The 17,375-nt window shown below is 46.9% G+C and overlaps 1 protein-coding gene and 1 long non-coding RNA gene across 3 annotated transcripts in view; one reads left to right on the top strand and one right to left on the bottom strand.

The window, feature by feature from the left end:
- LOC309701090 (gamma-aminobutyric acid receptor subunit gamma-3-like) overlaps positions 1-17,375 on the top strand; it is a 193,814-nt gene that overhangs the window by 130,764 nt on the left and 45,675 nt on the right. For both annotated transcript variants that reach the window (XM_082525095.1, XM_082525094.1), the window contains exon 7: positions 9,866-10,003. In XM_082525095.1, coding sequence (XP_082381221.1) covers positions 9,866-10,003 — 138 coding nt within the window. The remainder of the gene's footprint in view (positions 1-9,865; positions 10,004-17,375) is intronic.
- LOC309701117 overlaps positions 1-17,375 on the bottom strand; it is a 69,579-nt gene that overhangs the window by 13,678 nt on the left and 38,526 nt on the right. The gene's annotated exons all lie outside the window — the stretch shown is intronic.

Raw genomic sequence — 17,375 nt, 5'->3', positions numbered from 1 at the left:
GCATGCATCTGTCATGGTCCTGGGCCATGTGGGCCCAGTATTCTTAGTTTTCATGCATTTTTGTATTTTGTTCCTTATTTAGGCCATGTTTTCTGAGTTGCCCTGTTGTGTTGTTCCCTAAGTGTTTTCCCTTCATGGCTCTTCCCCCCTGTGTGCCCTCTATGTATTGAGGAGCCCTCGTCTCCCCTTGTGGTTGTTTCATGTTTCCCCAGCCCGTTATGTCGGTGTTTTCCCCGTGCTCTCTCTCCTCCTGTCGGAACCTCTGCCTCTACATGTCATGTTCAGTTCACCCCGCCCTGTCTCGTTATGGTTATCTGTGTCACCTGTGTTCCCCGTGTGTTCCCACTTTCCTCGTTAACCCTCTGTGTATTTCTGTCTGCGTCTTCCCCTGTTCGGCGTCGCGTTCTCCCTCATGTTGTGTGGATCTCCCTGTGTCTCTCTGCGTATGTTAGTTTACTTTTCCCAGTTTAGTTTTGTATTTCCTATGTTCTGCCATTCCAGCATTAAAGCTGTGATTTTGAGTTCATCCCCGTGTCTGTGAGTTTTGCTATTGGGTCCTTCTCCTGCCTGCCACACAACGTATCATGACAGAAGAACGCGACCACAACATGGACCCAGCAGTTCACAACCCCTCCGCGGACCGACAGTACGACGCGACCATGCCGGACCCAGCGACACAAAGACTGGAGATTGTCCAGACAGTGGAGTCGCTATGCGACAAGTGGCTGCACTGTTCCAGTGAGGAGGAACGGGAGGAGTTCGCCCGCCAGGTAGGGGTGTGCGTGTCTGTGTTCCCCTGGTTATGGGAGACGCTGCACCCCCTCGTCAGCGACCTTCTCGTCTCCGCTCTCCGACTCCGTCCGCAGCAGCAGCGGCCCGGTGGGCGTGCACCTTCACCAGAGCCGTGCCATCGCGCCGTTGCCCCGCCGCCTCATGAGCCAGTGGCGGTCAGAGTCGGAACGGTGAGGCTCACCGCGGACACACCATTGGCTCACACTTCATCAGCTTCCGCATCTTCGCCACCGCCTGCCTGCACGGAGATGCCCGAGGCTGTTGACTTCGGTGAGGAGGAGCGGCAGCAGGTGTTGCGGGCTTATCGGGAGGACGAGCTCCGGTGGAAGCCCTGGCTCATCTCGGAGCAGGACCTCTCACCTGCTGCACAGCCTACCAGCCGCTCGCCGTCTCCAATCCACTTAGACTTTACTTCGCCTGCCTCATTTCTGGCAAGGATGTGGGCGGACGACCGGGAGATCGCCGCTACATCACCCCCTGCATTTGTGCCATCAGCGCCCATCGCGCCAGCTACCAGAAGGGGGCGGCGCCGGCGCCGCCGTGGCACCGCATTAACTCCGGAAATCATGGAGCCCGGTCTCTGTGAGCAGCAGCAAGCAGCTTGCACCCACGTAGAGGAGGAGCTCCGGAGAAAGCCGTGGCCTACCCCCGATTGTCAGCACATCTTTCGGGGAACACGCCTGGCTCTCGGGGGCCCTCGGAGCCGCCAGGGTCTGCAGCCCTTCACAGCTCAGTTAGCTCCCTCGCAGCCACCCTCAGTTCAGTCAGCTCCCTCGCAGCCACCCTCAGTTCAGTCAGCTCCCTCGCAGCCACCCTCAGTTCAGTCAGCTCCCTCGCAGCCACCCTCAGTTCAGTCAGCTCCCTCGCAGCCACCCTCAGTTCAGTCAGCTCCCTCGCTGCCACCCTCAGTTCAGTCAGCTACCCTCCTGGAAGCCCCCGCTGCCTGGTATTCTCAGCATCGACATCTTTTCCCGTCAAGGTTTATCGCTAAATCATTCGATCCTCCCTTAAGAGAGAGACTGCGTCCTCGCTGCCTTCACCCCAGTACACCAGTGTCACCTGGGTCTCCAGTAGCTCAGCTCCCAGTGTCACCTACCCCACAGCCACTTTTAGCTCAGTTTCCAGAGCCACCTGTTTCAGTTCAGGCCCCAGTAGCTCCAGTGCCGCCTGTAGCGCAGGCCCCAGTAGCTCCAGTGCCGCCTGTAGCGCAGGCCCCAGTAGCTCCAGTGCCGCCTGTAGCGCAGGCCCCAGTAGCTCCAGTGCCGCCTGTAGCGCAGGCCCCGATAGCAGTACGGTCCGCTGGTCAGCTTAACATTCAGCCAGGGGTCTCTAATCTCTCTGGCTCTGCATCAGCTCCTGCTGGGAGCTCGGATGAGCTCATCCAAGACTCCGCGGCTCCCACGCCGCCTTCTACCTCGTCAGCTGGAGGGTCCGAGGGGCCCGTTCAGCCTCCTGTCTCCGCTGGAGGGTCCGAGGGGCCCGTTCAGCCTCCTGTCTCCGCTGGAGGGTCCGAGGGGCCCGTTCAGCAACCTTCCTCGTCAGCTGGGGGTTCGGGAGAACCGCACCAGCCTCATGCCACGTCAGCTGGAGGGTCCGAGGGGCCCGTTCAGCCTCCTGTCTCAGCTGGAGGGCCCGAGGAGCCCGTCCAGCACCATGCCACACCAGCTGGAGGGCCCGAGGAGCCCATCCAGCCACCTTCTGCTACGCCTGGTCCAGCCTGTGCTTCGTCAGCTGCAGCCTCAGAGCCTTCGTCCGCTGCAGCCTCAGAGCCTTCGTCCGCTGCAGCCTCAGAGCCTTCGTCCGCTGCAGCCTCAGAGCCTTCGTCCGCTGCAGCCTCAGAGCCTTCAGCCTCGCCTGGTCCGGCCTCAGAGCCTTCAGCCTCGCCTGGTCCGGCCTCAGAGCCTTCAGCCTCGCCTGGTCCGGCCTCAGAGCCTTCGCCTGGTCCGGCCTCAGAGCCTTCAGCCTTCGCCTGGTCCGGCCTCAGAGCCTTCAGCCTCGCCTGGTCGGGCCTCAGAGCCTTCAGCCTCGCCTGGTCCGGCCTCAGAGCCTTCAGCCTCGCCTGGTCCGGCCTCAGAGCCTTCGCCTGGTCCGGCCTCAGAGCCTTCGCCTGGTCCGGCCTCAGAGCCTTCGCCTGCTGCGGCCTCAGAGCCTTCGCCTGCTGCGGCCTCAGAGCCTTCGCCTGCTGCGGCCTCAGAGCCTTCGTCTGCTGCGGCCTCCGAATCTTCGCCTTCGTCTGGCCCGGCCTCGGAGTCTTCGTCTTCGTCTGGTCCGGCCTCAGCGTCTTCAGCCTGTGCTTCGTCTGGTCCTGTGCCCACCGGGCCATGGCCAGCACGCCTGACACTGGAGAGCCGCCGCTGCCTTCCGCGCGGCCGGCCTCCTGAACTGCTCCGTCGTCTCCTCCGCCGCCGCCGCTGCCTTCCGCGCGGCCGGCCCCCTGAACTGCTCCGTCGTCTCCTCCGCCGCCGCCGCTGCCTTCCGCGCGGCCGGCCCCCTGAACTGCTCCGTCGTCTCCTCCGCCGCCGCCGCTGCCTTCCGCGCGGCCGGCCCCCTGAACTGCTCCGTCGTCTCCTTCGCCGCCGCCGCTGGCTTCCGCGCGGCTGGCCTCCGGACCAGCTCTGCCACCCGCCTGGTCGGCCCCCCGACCGTGTGACCCGTGGACTCTGGTGCCTGTGGGCTCTGGGTCGGCCCCCTGAACTTTGTTTTGACTATGGTCATGTGCTCCCGTGTTTTCTGTTGTTTATTTTGTTTCCCGTTCTGGTCCCTCCGTCCTGGTCCCCCGCCTCCCGCCCTGGGTGGGTTGTTTTCTGTTTTTGTTTTGGTTTCTCGGGTTTGGGCTGTCGGGAGCCAGCCCTTTAGGGGGGGGTGGTGTCATGGTCCTGGGCCATGTGGGCCCAGTATTCTTAGTTTTCATGCATTTTTGTATTTTGTTCCTTATTTAGGCCATGTTTTCTGAGTTGCCCTGTTGTGTTGTTCCCTAAGTGTTTTCCCTTCATGGCTCTTCCCCCCTGTGTGCCCTCTATGTATTGAGGAGCCCTCGTCTCCCCTTGTGGTTGTTTCATGTTTCCCCAGCCCGTTATGTCGGTGTTTTCCCCGTGCTCTCTCTCCTCCTGTCGGAACCTCTGCCTCTACATGTCATGTTCAGTTCACCCCGCCCTGTCTCGTTATGGTTATCTGTGTCACCTGTGTTCCCCGTGTGTTCCCACTTTCCTCGTTAACCCTCTGTGTATTTCTGTCTGCGTCTTCCCCTGTTCGGCGTCGCGTTCTCCCTCATGTTGTGTGGATCTCCCTGTGTCTCTCTGCGTATGTTAGTTTACTTTTCCCAGTTTAGTTTTGTATTTCCTATGTTCTGCCATTCCAGCATTAAAGCTGTGATTTTGAGTTCATCCCCGTGTCTGTGAGTTTTGCTATTGGGTCCTTCTCCTGCCTGCCACACAACGTATCATGACAGCATCATTAAATATGAGAAATGGAATATGTGTCACAAAATGCTGGCCATGAATAAGAGTCAGAAAAAACATGTTACATATTCAGTGCCAGGTTTAAGTAACCTTACAAAGTCTGCACTGTAAATTAAAACAAGACCTCCTGTGAGAGGCCACATAGTGCTTCAGGCTAAATGGTAATGCATTTTCTATAGCTGTGTTATCGCTGTAACATTTGACAATCAGCACTTCAAAGAAATGATGGGGATTTAATTAGTTTGCGGGCATTTGTCGTGGCACAACTTTAACATATTTAAGAGGCCAGTCACTGAACTTACTACCATTTATTGCTATTGCCATTGACCGGCAGAGCCTGGTTCTGCCTGAGAGGTTCTTTCCTGCTAAAAGGGAGTTTTTTCCTTCCCACTGTCACTGTCACCAAGTACTTGCTTGGGCTGATTGTTGGTTTTTGTCTCCATTATCGTGGGGTCTTTACCTTACAATAAGAAGAACGTTGAGATGATTGTTATTGTGAATTGAGGAGAACATGACTGTCTGTAATAAGCTGTATGAAATCCAGTATTTTTGAGGGCATTTTGTTCAAAAACACAAAGGTCAGCTGCATAGTGGAAGAGAAAAAAGAGTAAAGCTTCAAATCATTTTGATTCTGTGGACAATGATTGCATGCTTCACTTCTAACAGAACCCTTTGATTCCATAAAATGTTGAACTTACATTGGCATGGCAGAAGAGCTGTGAATTCCTCTTGGCTCGAGTATTTCATCCACTAATTGTTCAGATATTTTGGTAAAAGCCAAAAAGTGTCAATCTGACAGTGGTGTTACATATAAAGTCAAGAAACTTTCCAAATTCCAAAGCATTTATCCTCTGGGTTCCAGTTTTTTCGAGATATTTCAGTCTTGACAAGGGGTGTAGGACCTTCACTGACCAACAAACTGACATTGCCATCCCTAAAGCTGTCCTGCTAGTGTGTAACAATCAAGAAACATCAGTGTATCTCAGTGCTGTTGAAACAGACTAGTCATGCATTAAAAGATGCAATCAGCAGTCCTCACTCCATCATGCTCAAAAAAAGAAAGCACAAGACCTCCATCATGGCTGCCACAGGGGTTTTTACAGTACTTGAAACCCCCACAAATGTTCATGTTCAGTCGTGGCTGAGCATTCATGTCGCTCAGGTTTTGTGTTCTTGTTTTCATTTTGAAAAGCTCATCTAAAATGTCAAACCTTTGGGTGTCACTGTGACGAACAAGGGATGCAATCCAGTGCTTAGAGTTTAAGCATATTCCCAAAGCAGCTGACGCTGGAAATGAACCTCGACTGACCTTCTGTACAATGTGCTTGCAGGCTCTTTCTTTTCTTTTCCTTCGCTTTTTCAGTCAGCTAATCGTTACTAAGCACAGTAAACTCTTACTTTTGGACAGAAAGTCCTTTCTTCTTAAAATAACTTGGTCTATTTATATGTATATATGTGTATACTGAACTTCTTAATCCTTTAAGTGGTTGTGATTCAGGACCACGGGCTTGTTGAAAAAGAGGAATAATGTCTTCTATTAGCTTGCATTATATAAAAAAGCTAGAAGAAATCAAATTTAATTAACTGGCTTTGTTTAGAGGGATGTGGCAGAAGAAGGCCTCTCTTGTCTTCTTTGTTTGGAGAGTTGGAAGGGAGAATATTAGAATCAAGGCCAGAGACAGCTGTAATTTATAAGATTGTGAAAGAACATGTGGCTTCAGGGGGCTTTTAAAAGCATGAAGGCTCTTGTAGCTATGGAGATACACTGGCAACACAATGCCTGTCTGCAGAAAAGATAACTGTAAAACACACACCAAGAGAAATATGATGGCAATAATATTTGCCAACTACATCCCTCTTGCATCATGGTGATTGCTCCTCTTGGTTATAGATGGCTATCCTCTAAATTAGACCATTTACATAATTAGTCTGGTTGCCAGTACAGGGCACGACAAGCCTTGCCACTTGCTCATTACTGCTGTCACTCATTTTTGCATGTCAAACTGGTTCAACTTGTCAATTGAGCTCAGCTTTTTTTCTTTTACTTACAAGGAGACACCAGTGTTGTTGATGTATTAGCTTTCAAGAAAATTCAATTCCCAATGTGCTTGCTAGTGCTTGTGTCTAATGTCTACCCCCGAGCAATACCCTGCATGTGAAACTGTGCCATTTTAAGGTTGAACATCTCCAGAATTAGTACAGAACATAGTTGCTCCAGCTTTAAAGCCTTTTGAGCAGGCCATTCTCCTTGTAAGCACTCCATGGAAAAAGCACTTTTACATGTCACTGAAGTGGAACAATGGGCTTGTAACAGAAACACATATCTGACAACACGCTACATTAAAAGAAAAATCGATTTTTATTAAGAAAAAGGCAAGCCACTTCTATTATCTTTTTCTTTAAAAGTAGCCTAGAGGCTGTCTTTTTACCATTACCCTTTAACATGTACCAGGTCCCCAGTTGCCTCTTTTGAGTTTTGAAAGAAACTAATAGATAGAAACAGTCAGTCAAAATCTAGTAAGATGTGTGGCTACATAAAGAATGGTGTCTGGGTCCAGATCCAGACTGCTGGCCACCTATTGGTGAGGGCATAGAACAGAATTTATAATGGTCTCTAACAAAATAATGCCACACTTCTTAATTATTTTAAACAACTCACAATATAAAACATTTTTCTTTGGACAAGGTGTTTCCCTTAGATTATAAAATGTATTCACTTGGACAGTTTGCATTTTGGAAAACACTTCCCCCAAAAAACACTTTCTGAGAGGCAGACTCACTTTAGCATTCTCTTGAACGACTAGTGTCCCCACAAATTCAAAACCTCCACATCAGTGCCGGTATAAGCAGTAGAATTTAAACAGGAAATAAAAAACCTTCTTTTTAAAGTTTTCTTCAGAAAGTCACATGTTTTCAATAGTTTGAAGAAAAAAAAAAAATAACCAAACTCTGAACCGCTATACCTCTGAGCCACTGTATGGATGTATCATTGAAATTATTGTAGAAACACAGCCATACTGCCAACGCCACGATAGGTGCGCGAACAGCTGTAACAAAACAAGAGCTGCAACAGTAGTAAGTTTTCTAATGTAACCAAATTTTCTTTTCTTGTAACGTAACAGCACTACTCTTTAGGCAACAGCAGCTCAACCCAAATATGCTCCAATAGCAAAGTTTGGCAGCAACTTATTTAATTTGAATCAATTTCTCGCTATTATAATAACAATGGAATTTGTTTGGTACCCTAAAAAATACCGGGTTCGTGACTCAAAGCATGCGCTAACCTCATCATCTGCTAGGTTGCCTGTGACCCATGTAAAGTTAGGCTTGGGCTAGGTTCATTTCTACCCATAATATGTAATTTTTACCTATTTGGTATTCCCAAATGACTATCTTATAATGCCCAAATTGCATCTTAGAGAGATGATTTGATAGATGACTTCTGTTTTCTGGAACTGTGTTGTTTACCATGAGACTCAACAACACCCTAGCCCTACCAGTAAACCGTTTACTGGCCATCAGACAGTGTTGGGGAGTAACGGATTACATGTACCGCTGTTGTTCTGGGAATCCATCCTACCTGGCAAACCATCCTACCTGTTGTTTCTGCGCATGCGCACAACACGAAATTAAGTGGCGAACCGTCCTACCTTTGTGAATATCAGCTAGAAAAATACTCTGATGGGTTAAATTAACTGCCAAACCATCCTACCTTTGTGAATGTCACCTACAAGCATACTTAAACAGCTAAAATTAAGTGGCAAATCGTCCTACTTTTGTTAATCTGAGCTAGAAGCATACTTTAACAGCTAAAATTAAGTGGCAAATCATCCTGCCTTTCTTAATAAGAGCTAGAAACATACTCTGACGGGTAAGATTAAGTGCCAAACCATGCTATCTTTGTGAATGTTACCTACAAGCATACTTTAATGGGCAAAGTTAAGTGGCAAACCGTCATACCTACTTAAATTGGTGCTGGAGTTACTCTGTGACAGCAGAAATGTGCATAAACTACTTATGGTAGGACGTTTTGCCAAAGTAGGATGGTTTGTCAGAACACCGTTACGTATTTAAAATACAAAATATGCGTAACTGTATTCCATTACAGTTACCATTTAAAAAGGTGGTATTCAGAAAACAGTTACTTTGCTGAAATAAAGGGATTACATGGTGGTTTTTTCCTGTTTCATATGTTCGGCTATGCCCTCTCTATTTTTGGTTTCCATGCCCCAAACAAAACGCGCATTAAGAGGCTCTAATGCCTGTATCTCAATCTCGCGGCCCATGTCACCCCTACTTGTATGGCGTTATTTTTGTGCCACTATTCTGAGCGCACGTAAAAAAAAATTTGAGCACACGTAAAAACAGATTTGCAGGTGCGTTATAAGGAGAAATTTATTTTGAGCGAAGAAAAGCTAAATTTGAGTGAACAAAACTCATTGCTGCATGCAAAAAAATGTATTTTTGTAATATTCACAAAAATAACGCCATATACTTGCGGCTGCATAATGACGTGAAGAAATATTTTTAAAAAATTATTCACAAAAATGATTTAATATGAAGGCAATAGGCAGAGTGTTATAGGCATCGCCCTAAGAATGTAGCCTCATGGGCAGTGTAGTCCGTGCTGCAGGGAGAATGGACTGCCTTACCCGTTATGTGTCTGTGAGCGAGGGAGGGAGAAAAAGGAGAGTGGAAAAGTACGAGCTGTCACCGAGCAGAAACGGGAGCTGGAAGCATGTAAATATAATAATAACCACTGCAGCCAAAAAGAGTGCCTGACGAGCCCAGTTGTAAGTAAGCTATTAAGACTCGACTGTACAGTTTTTTCGTGTTTTTCTCCGAAACAATAAGTTCTGTTGAAACAGCCTTTCAACGCCTCTCTCTGTCTCTCGCTAGCAAAGCTGACCCAGATAACAAATTAAAGCTAGTTTTCAGCTACGAGCCCAACACAGAACCCGACGTATTAGCCAGAGGTCCCTTTACTACGGTTCGGAGCCGCAGACCTGTTTTATATACGCATGAAACAGTTTTCTATATGAGATCGCTGCAAAAAATGCAGCCTTACCTAATGTCCACCCTACTGTTACTCATTTTATATTAAGATTTAAAAATCTAGTCGGTATTGGTATGGCGAGTAACCTTCAGTAAAAGTAATAATTCACATTCATGTAGTTGTAAAAAGCATGATAATATAATAGGTAATCCAAAGTATTCAGAATACGTTACTAACGGAATACGTTACAAAATACATTTTGGGGCATGTATTCTGTAATCTGTAGTGGAATACATTTTAAAAGTAACCTTCCCAACACTGCCATCGGATGTATGTTACTTTAAGAGGTTAAGATGAAAACTACAGTAAATAATTCAAGAGAATTTGTTCACTATGGTTGTACATAATAGATTTCAAGGAAACAAGTTGTTCAGTTGGTCTGCAGTCCACTCAACTACTAACAAAAACTGGCTGTATATAACATATATAATTTAGGCATAAAATAAAAACTGCATTGTTGCAACAATCTTTTCTGTATTCTTTATTTCAACTTTTATTTCTACCTTTCTCTCCCTTTCATATTCTTTCATTTACACCAAATTCTCCATGTGGTTTCTAGACGGCTACCCACGAGATGAGATTGTGTACAAATGGAAGCGAAACTCAGTGGAGACATCTGATCAGAAATACTGGAGGCTTTACCAGTTTGACTTCATGGGGCTCAGAAACACTACGGATGTCCTCACGACTACGGCTGGTAAGTAAAGTGCTGAGAAAAGTTCAAGGAAAGGTTGAGAACTCTTCACTTCAGTGAGAGAGAACGTGCTGAACTATAGCATTTCATTCATTTTTGACAAATAATAGTAAGAAACTAAAGAAAATAGGCAATAGTGGAGGTCACAGGGCAACTGGAGTTGTCAGGGGTTCACAGTTAAGCTGAAGAACTGTTCAGCCTCTCGTGCTGCTTCACTACCTTGGCGCCTCAAGCTTCGCACACGTTAAGATTAGCACCATGCCCATAAATGTAATCATATAACTACAAGCTCAAAGCTCATAAGTATTCCCCTCGGGTGTAAGGCCAAATAGGTTTTTCCACTGACATTAATCACCAAGATTAAACATTAAAAAGGAAGTTTAATTATTCACTTCTTTCCATCTCCCTTCCCATGCTGTTAGACCTTGTATACTTTGACAATTTAATGTAAGTTTAGGAAAGAAAAAAGTACTGTTGCCCCAACAAGTTCCTATAACTACATGCACATTTGGGACAAGCTCTTAATGTATATTCATTCTTCCACATGACCCTTGGAGATAAAAACTGATACTGACTGGCTTAAAAATGAGGCATAATGAACGACGGATCTATCTCAAAGAACACTTCACACCAATTGTTAACCCCTTTTAACCTTGTTTATGAGTTGCATGTTCCCCGTGGTTTCAGCCATGTGCTCTTTTGTCTTCGGAGAGACGTGCTCAGATCTGCATAATGTGACCGGATTCAGCTTTCTAAGAGCTGAACCTTCATTCATTAATATTTGAGGAAGTAGAGTATGATTAGGAGAGTGATAACAGGGAGTGGCATCAAATTAAGGTGATAATAAGTTGTACTGCTTTATTCTTGTTTTGCAAAATGTAGAAGCATTGTCCTTTTTTGTAGTCATTTTCTTTCCAGTGCTTAAATACAGCGTATAAACTGTATAAAAAGTAAGGAAGCGTATGTTTGGCCGGTTATTTCTTTGTTGGAACAATGCTTCTTGGCAATAAATCTTATATAGTTTGATAAGCATATTTATTTCCCATTAAATTTTGCCACATTTGTAAGAAAAATACAATGCAGAGTTGAGTATGTGGGTTGTGCCCTTGAAAAACCAACCAAATTGTCTCTGTGAGTGCCAAACAGCTTATTGTGCTACTGATTCTTGTTTTGAACTTCAGGTGAAATCAGGTGTGTACCTACAAATAGCGGCATCTGTGAACATGGACCTTGCTATAGTGTTCAGTTGGTGTCTGCTGTAAACATACTACCCTTGACTGATTTGGATAATTTGATTTGTTTCTTCAGACTTCAATCACCCAATCCAGTAAATCACACCAAACAGCAGTCAATGGCAAAATAAACTGTTTGGCATTGACAGAGAAATGTCAAGGGTTTAATGTTGTATCATCTAAGGGGAAATAAACAGGCTTTCCAACAGCATAAGATTTATTGCCAAGAATCATTGTTACAACAAAGAAATATTCGACCTAACAGAAATTTCTTTGCTGGTGCTGGTTTAGTTTATTTGTTTCAGATCTATTTTTATGCTTTTTAGTGGGGAGGGCTGATGTACAATTAAAAAAAAATGAAATTTTGCTATATTATGTTCTGAAAGTGCAACCAAAGCTTTGCCTCAGCAAAGAACAAAGGTGAGAGTTCATCAAGTACAATGATATATTTAAAAAACCAAATGAAGCCAACTGGGAAGCTGATTTCATAATCAAGTCAGTCCCTACAGACTCTTAAAGATAGAGGCCCAACGTTTAACTTCTATGTATAGTTTCCCCCTTTATAACATCTGTATGGTAGTTAATTTTCTTTTAGGTCATTTTTGCTTTGACTGCTCTGATACAGGTTTTTATAGCTTCAGGGTCTGTTAGATCTCATTTCCACTAACTGGAGTAATTGAACATAACCTCGGTAATTTCCAGCCATGCAAGAAGTTTGTGATTCAGTTTTGGTTTGTGAATTCCTAGTGTTTTTTTTTTTTCAGATTGTTACTTATCAGTAATTAGTAGATATGTGTGTCTGTGCATTGTACCCATACAATTTGTGGATGTTTCACACCTTTTGGAAAAGACTTGCTATTGTGACCTTTTCTACACTACTGCTTGATTGGCATACACGGATGGGATACATGCTTTAACAAACCTAGTTGCAAAGCAGTTGGCATGTTGCTGCCATTAAATTTAAAATGAGCTACTGTTTTTTTTCTTAAAATGATAGTTCAAACAGTTAAATAATTATTTTTTTCTTCATATAGCACCAAATCATAAAAACAGTCAGCTCTATTAATACAATGAAAACCCCAGCAATCAAACGACCTCCTGTGAGAAAGCACTCTACAACTGTGGGGAGGAAAAACTCCCTTTTAACAGGAAGAAATCAGAACCAGGCTTAGGGAGGGGACAACCACAGTCCTTCACAAAAGCCTAATAATAACTAATGATTAAATATAAAGTGGCGCAAAGAAACACAAAGATCATGGAAAACTTCACCAGCAGCCTAGGCCTACTGCAGCATAACTAAGGGAGGATTTGGGGTCACCTGGTCCAACCTTAACTATAAACTTTATCAGTATGGTAAAAAATAAATAAATAAAAGTATGAATTTACCTAGATTTTGTTTGGAACTTTATTTGTTGAACTATATTAAAATTATATTAGATATTATATTAGGATAATTCTAATATAATATCTAATATAATTTTTGTCTACCAAAGTGTTACTGCCTGCAGATAGCTATACATACATAAGTGAAGCCTGGCATAGTACATCATGGCTGGACCACTGTATCTGTACAGCTGATGGACATGCAGCTTTAGCAAACATGACTATTAGGTACGAGGTAACTGTGTCAGACCATATACCTTGGGAATCCATTTATGTATATGTGTATATATATGTATATGTATATGTGTATATATATATATATATAAAAAAAAACAAACACCCAGCACGCCCCTGTGGGCGGTTTATCCTTCAAGCTCGGGTCCTCTACCAGAGGCCTGGGAGCTTGAGGGTCCTGCGCAGTATCTTAGCTGTTCCCAGGACTGCGCTCTTCTGGACAGAGATCTCTGATGTTATTCCCGGGATCTGCTGGAGCCACTCGCCTAGCTTGGGAGTCACCGCACCTAGTGCTCCGATTACCACGGGGACCACTGTTACCTTCACCCTCCACATCCTCTCGAGCTCTTCTCTGAGCCCTTGGTATTTCTCCAGCTTCTCGTGTTCCTTCTTCCTGATATTGCTGTCATTCGGAACTGCTACATCGATCACTACGGCCATCTTCTTCTGTTTGTCTACCACCACTATGTCCGGTTGGTTAGCCACCACCATTTTGTCCGTCTGTATCTGGAAGTCCCACAGGATCTTAGCTCGGTCATTCTCCACCACCCCTGGGGGCATCTCCCATTTTGACCTCGGGACTTCCAGGTTATACTCGGCACAGATGTTCCTGTACACTATGCCGGCCACTTGGTTATGGCGTTCCATGTATGCCTTGCCTGCTAGCATCTTGCACCCTGCTGTTATGTGCTGGATTGTCTCTGGGGCATCTTTACACAGCCTGCACCTGGGGTCTTGCCTGGTGTGATAGACCCCAGCCTCTATGGATCTTGTACTCAGAGCTTGTTCTTGTGCTGCCATGATTAGTGCCTCTGTGCTGTCTTTCAGTCCAGCTTTGTCCAGCCACTGGTAGGATTTCTGGATATCAGCCACCTCCTCTATCTGCCGGTGGTACATACCGTGCAGGGGCCTGTCCTTCCATGATGGTTCCTTGTCTCCCTCCTCTTTCTTGGGTTTCTGCTGCCTGAGGTATTCACTGAGCACTCGGTCAGTTGGGGCCATCTTCCCAATGTATTCTTGGATGTTCGTTGTCTCATCCTGGACTGTGGTGCTGACACTCACCAGTCCCCGGCCCCCTTCCTTCCGCTTAGCGTACAGCCTCAGGGTGCTGGACTTGGGGTGAAACCCTCCTTGCATGGTAAGGAGCTTTCTTGTCTTTATGTCAGTGGCTTCTATCTCCTCCTTTGGCCAGCCTATTACCCCAGCAGGGTACCTGATCACGGGCAGGGCGTACGTGTTGATGGCCCGGATCTTGTTCTTACCATTCAGCTGACTCCTCAGGACTTGCCTGACCCTCTGCAGGTACTTGGTGGTTGCAGCTTTTCTAGCGGCCTCTTCATGGTTCCCATTCGCCTGCGGGATCCCCAGGTACTTGTAACTGTCCTCTATGTCTGCAATGTTGCCTTCTGGTAGTTCAATCCCCTCAGTTCTGACTACCTTCCCTCTCTTTGTTACCATCCGACTACACTTCTCCAGTCCGAACAACATTCCAATGTCATTGCTGTATAGCCTGGTAGTGTGGATCAGTGAATCGATGTCTCGTTCACTCTTGGCATACAGCTTGATGTCATCCATGTACAGGAGGTGGCTGACAACTGCTCCGTTCTGTAGTCCGTAGCCAGTCTTGTTAATGATCTCACTGAGGGGGTTCAGGCCTATGCAGAACAGCAGTGGGGACAGAGCATCTCCTTGGTAGATCCCGCACTTGATGGTGACTTGTGCTATGGGCTTGGAGTTGGCCTCTAGTGTTGTACGCCACATCCCCATTGAGTTCCTGATGAAGGCTCTTAGGGTCCCATTGATCTTGTACAATTCTAGGCATTCCAGTATCCAGCTGTGGGGCATTGAGTCATAGGCCTTCTTGTAATCAATCCAGGCAGTGCACAGGTTGGTCAGTCTGGTCTTGCAGTCTCGGCTGACTGTTCTGTCTACCAGTAGCTGGTGTTTTGCGCCTCTGGTATTCTTGCCAATTCCTTTCTGTGTCCCGCTCATGTATTGACCCATGTGCCTGTTCATCTTAGCCGATATGATGCCTGACAGGAGCTTCCATGTAGTACTGAGGCAGGTTATTGGTCGGTAGTTGGAGGGGACCGGTCCCTTCTTGGGGTCCTTGGGACCGTCCGACCTTCGGTTAGCCATTCCGGGTGTCTCTCGTTAACTAGCAGCTGGTTCATTTGTGCTGCCAGACGCTCGTGGAGTGCAGTCAGCTTCTTTAGCCAGTAGGCGTGAACCATGTCGGGCCCTGGTGCTGTCCAACTCTTCATACTGGAGACCCTTTCTTGGATATCTGCCACTGTGATGGTTACTGGACCCTGTTCAGGGAGGTAACTTTGGTCTGCCCTCAGATCCACTAGCCACTGAGCATTGCTGTTATGGGTTGCGTCCTTCTCCCATATGCTCTTCCAGTATTGCTCCGTCTCCAGCCTTGGTGGTGCTGTTCTCTTATTATTATTGTTCCCTTGCCACTGAGAGTACACCTTTGCTGGTTCTGTGGAGAACAGCTGGTTTATTCTCCTGCCTTCTATCTCTCTGGTGTACCTCCTCAAGCGGCTGGCCAAGGCTGTGAGTCTTTGCTTGGCAGTTTCCAAGGCCTCAGGTGTATATATATATATATGCTAAGCAAGCCTATGCTAAGCAAGCCTACCGCAGACATGAGCGAGACAGATAAATATGAAGGCATGCCGGCTCGGACGTCGCCCGGATCAACAAGGTCCGTGTCAGGTGTTGAGGAACCAGGGCACCCTGACGAAAAGTGGGCTACTGGAACAAGAAGGCTTCGGTGGGCAAGAGACGAAAACAGGGCGTTGTTGGAATGCTACTACGCAAGTAACCCCGGCGGAAGGGGCTACATGAATAGGATGAGGGACCTATGGATTCTTCGATACCCAACATCCACAATGACGTCGAAACAACTAGTAGCTCAGTGTTCCAACATTCGAAGGAAGAAGGAACACGAGAAGCTGGAGAAGTACCAAGGGCTCAGAGAAGAGCTCGAGAGGATGTGGAGGGTGAAGGTAACAGTGGTCCCCGTGGTAATCGGAGCACTAGGTGCGGTGACTCCCAAGCTAGGCGAGTGGCTCCAGCAGATCCCGGGAATAACATCGGAGATCTCTGTCCAGAAGAGCGCAGTCCTGGGAACAGCTAAGATACTGCGTAGGACCCTCAAGCTCCCAGGCCTCTGGTAGAGGACCCGAGCTTGAAGGATAAACTGCCCACAGGGGCGTACTGGGTGTTTTTTTTTTATATATATATATAGTGTTCATCAGTCACTTTGATTTTTCATTTTGTATTGTGATCAGAAACACTATTTTTTTCTTATTTAATATATATATATATAAAAAACACCCAGCACGCCCCTGCAGGCGGTTTATCCTTCAAGCTCGGGTCCTCTACCAGAGGCCTGGGAGCTTGATATATATATATATAGAGGAACTGACCTGAAAAATAGGATCATGGCCAAGCTTCAAACCTGGATCCCCCGTAGCCGGTTACCAAGATTACGTGAAGTACCCTCAGAAGGTCTGCTAGATGATGTTAATGCAGCACTACGGGCAATACCTACAACCACGATTACCGACACTAACAAGCTGATCTACAATACGGCAGCAGTGATCAGTGAGATGCTTGGCTACAAGTTGAACAGCCACAAGGGGCAGTACCCTCCATGGAGAAGGAGGCTAGAGGGCAAGATCAAAGTAGCACGGAGGGAGGTTAGCCAACTAACGGAGTTGCAGAAAGGTGCGACAAATAGGGTGCCTAAGAAATACAGCAAGTTGTCCATACCTGAGGCCTTGGAAACTGCCAAGCAAAGACTCACAGCGTTGGCCAGCCGCTTGAGGAGGTACACCAGAGAGATAGAAGGCAGGAGAATAAACCAGCTGTTCTCCACAGAACCAGCAAAGGTGTACTCTCAGTGGCAAGGGAACAATAAGAGAACAGCACCACCAAGGCTGGAGACGGAGCAATACTGGAAGAGCATATGGGAGAAGGATGCAACCCATAACGGCAATGCTCAGTGGCTAGAGGATCTGAGGGCAGACCACAGCGACCTCCCTGAACAGGGTCCAGTAACCATCACAGTGGCAGATATCCAAGAAAGGGTCTCCAGTATGAAGAGTTGGACAGCACCAGGGCCCGACATGGTTCACGCCTACTGGCTGAAGAAGCTGACTGCACTCCACGAGCGTCTGGCAGCACAAATGAACCAGCTGCTAGTTAACGAAAGACACCCGGAATGGCTAACTGAAGGCCGGACGGTCCTGATCCCCAAGGACCCCAAGAAGGGACCGGTCCCCTCCAACTACCGACCAATAACCTGCCTCAGTACTACATGGAAGCTCCTGTCAGGCATCATATCGGCTAAGATGAACAGGCACATGGGTCAATACATGAGCGGGACACAGAAAGGAATTGGCAAGAATACCAGAGGTGCAAAACACCAGCTACTGGTAGACAGAACAATCAGCCGAGACTGCAAGACCAGACTGACCAACCTGTGCACTGCCTGGATTGATTACAAGAAGGCC

Source organism: Aulonocara stuartgranti, assembly GCF_965226115.1.
Source record: "Aulonocara stuartgranti genome assembly, chromosome: 23".
Taxonomy (NCBI): domain Eukaryota; kingdom Metazoa; phylum Chordata; class Actinopteri; order Cichliformes; family Cichlidae; genus Aulonocara; species Aulonocara stuartgranti.
The sequence above is the reverse complement of the archived record's forward strand: the minus strand, read 5'-3'. Positions and strand labels throughout refer to the sequence as shown.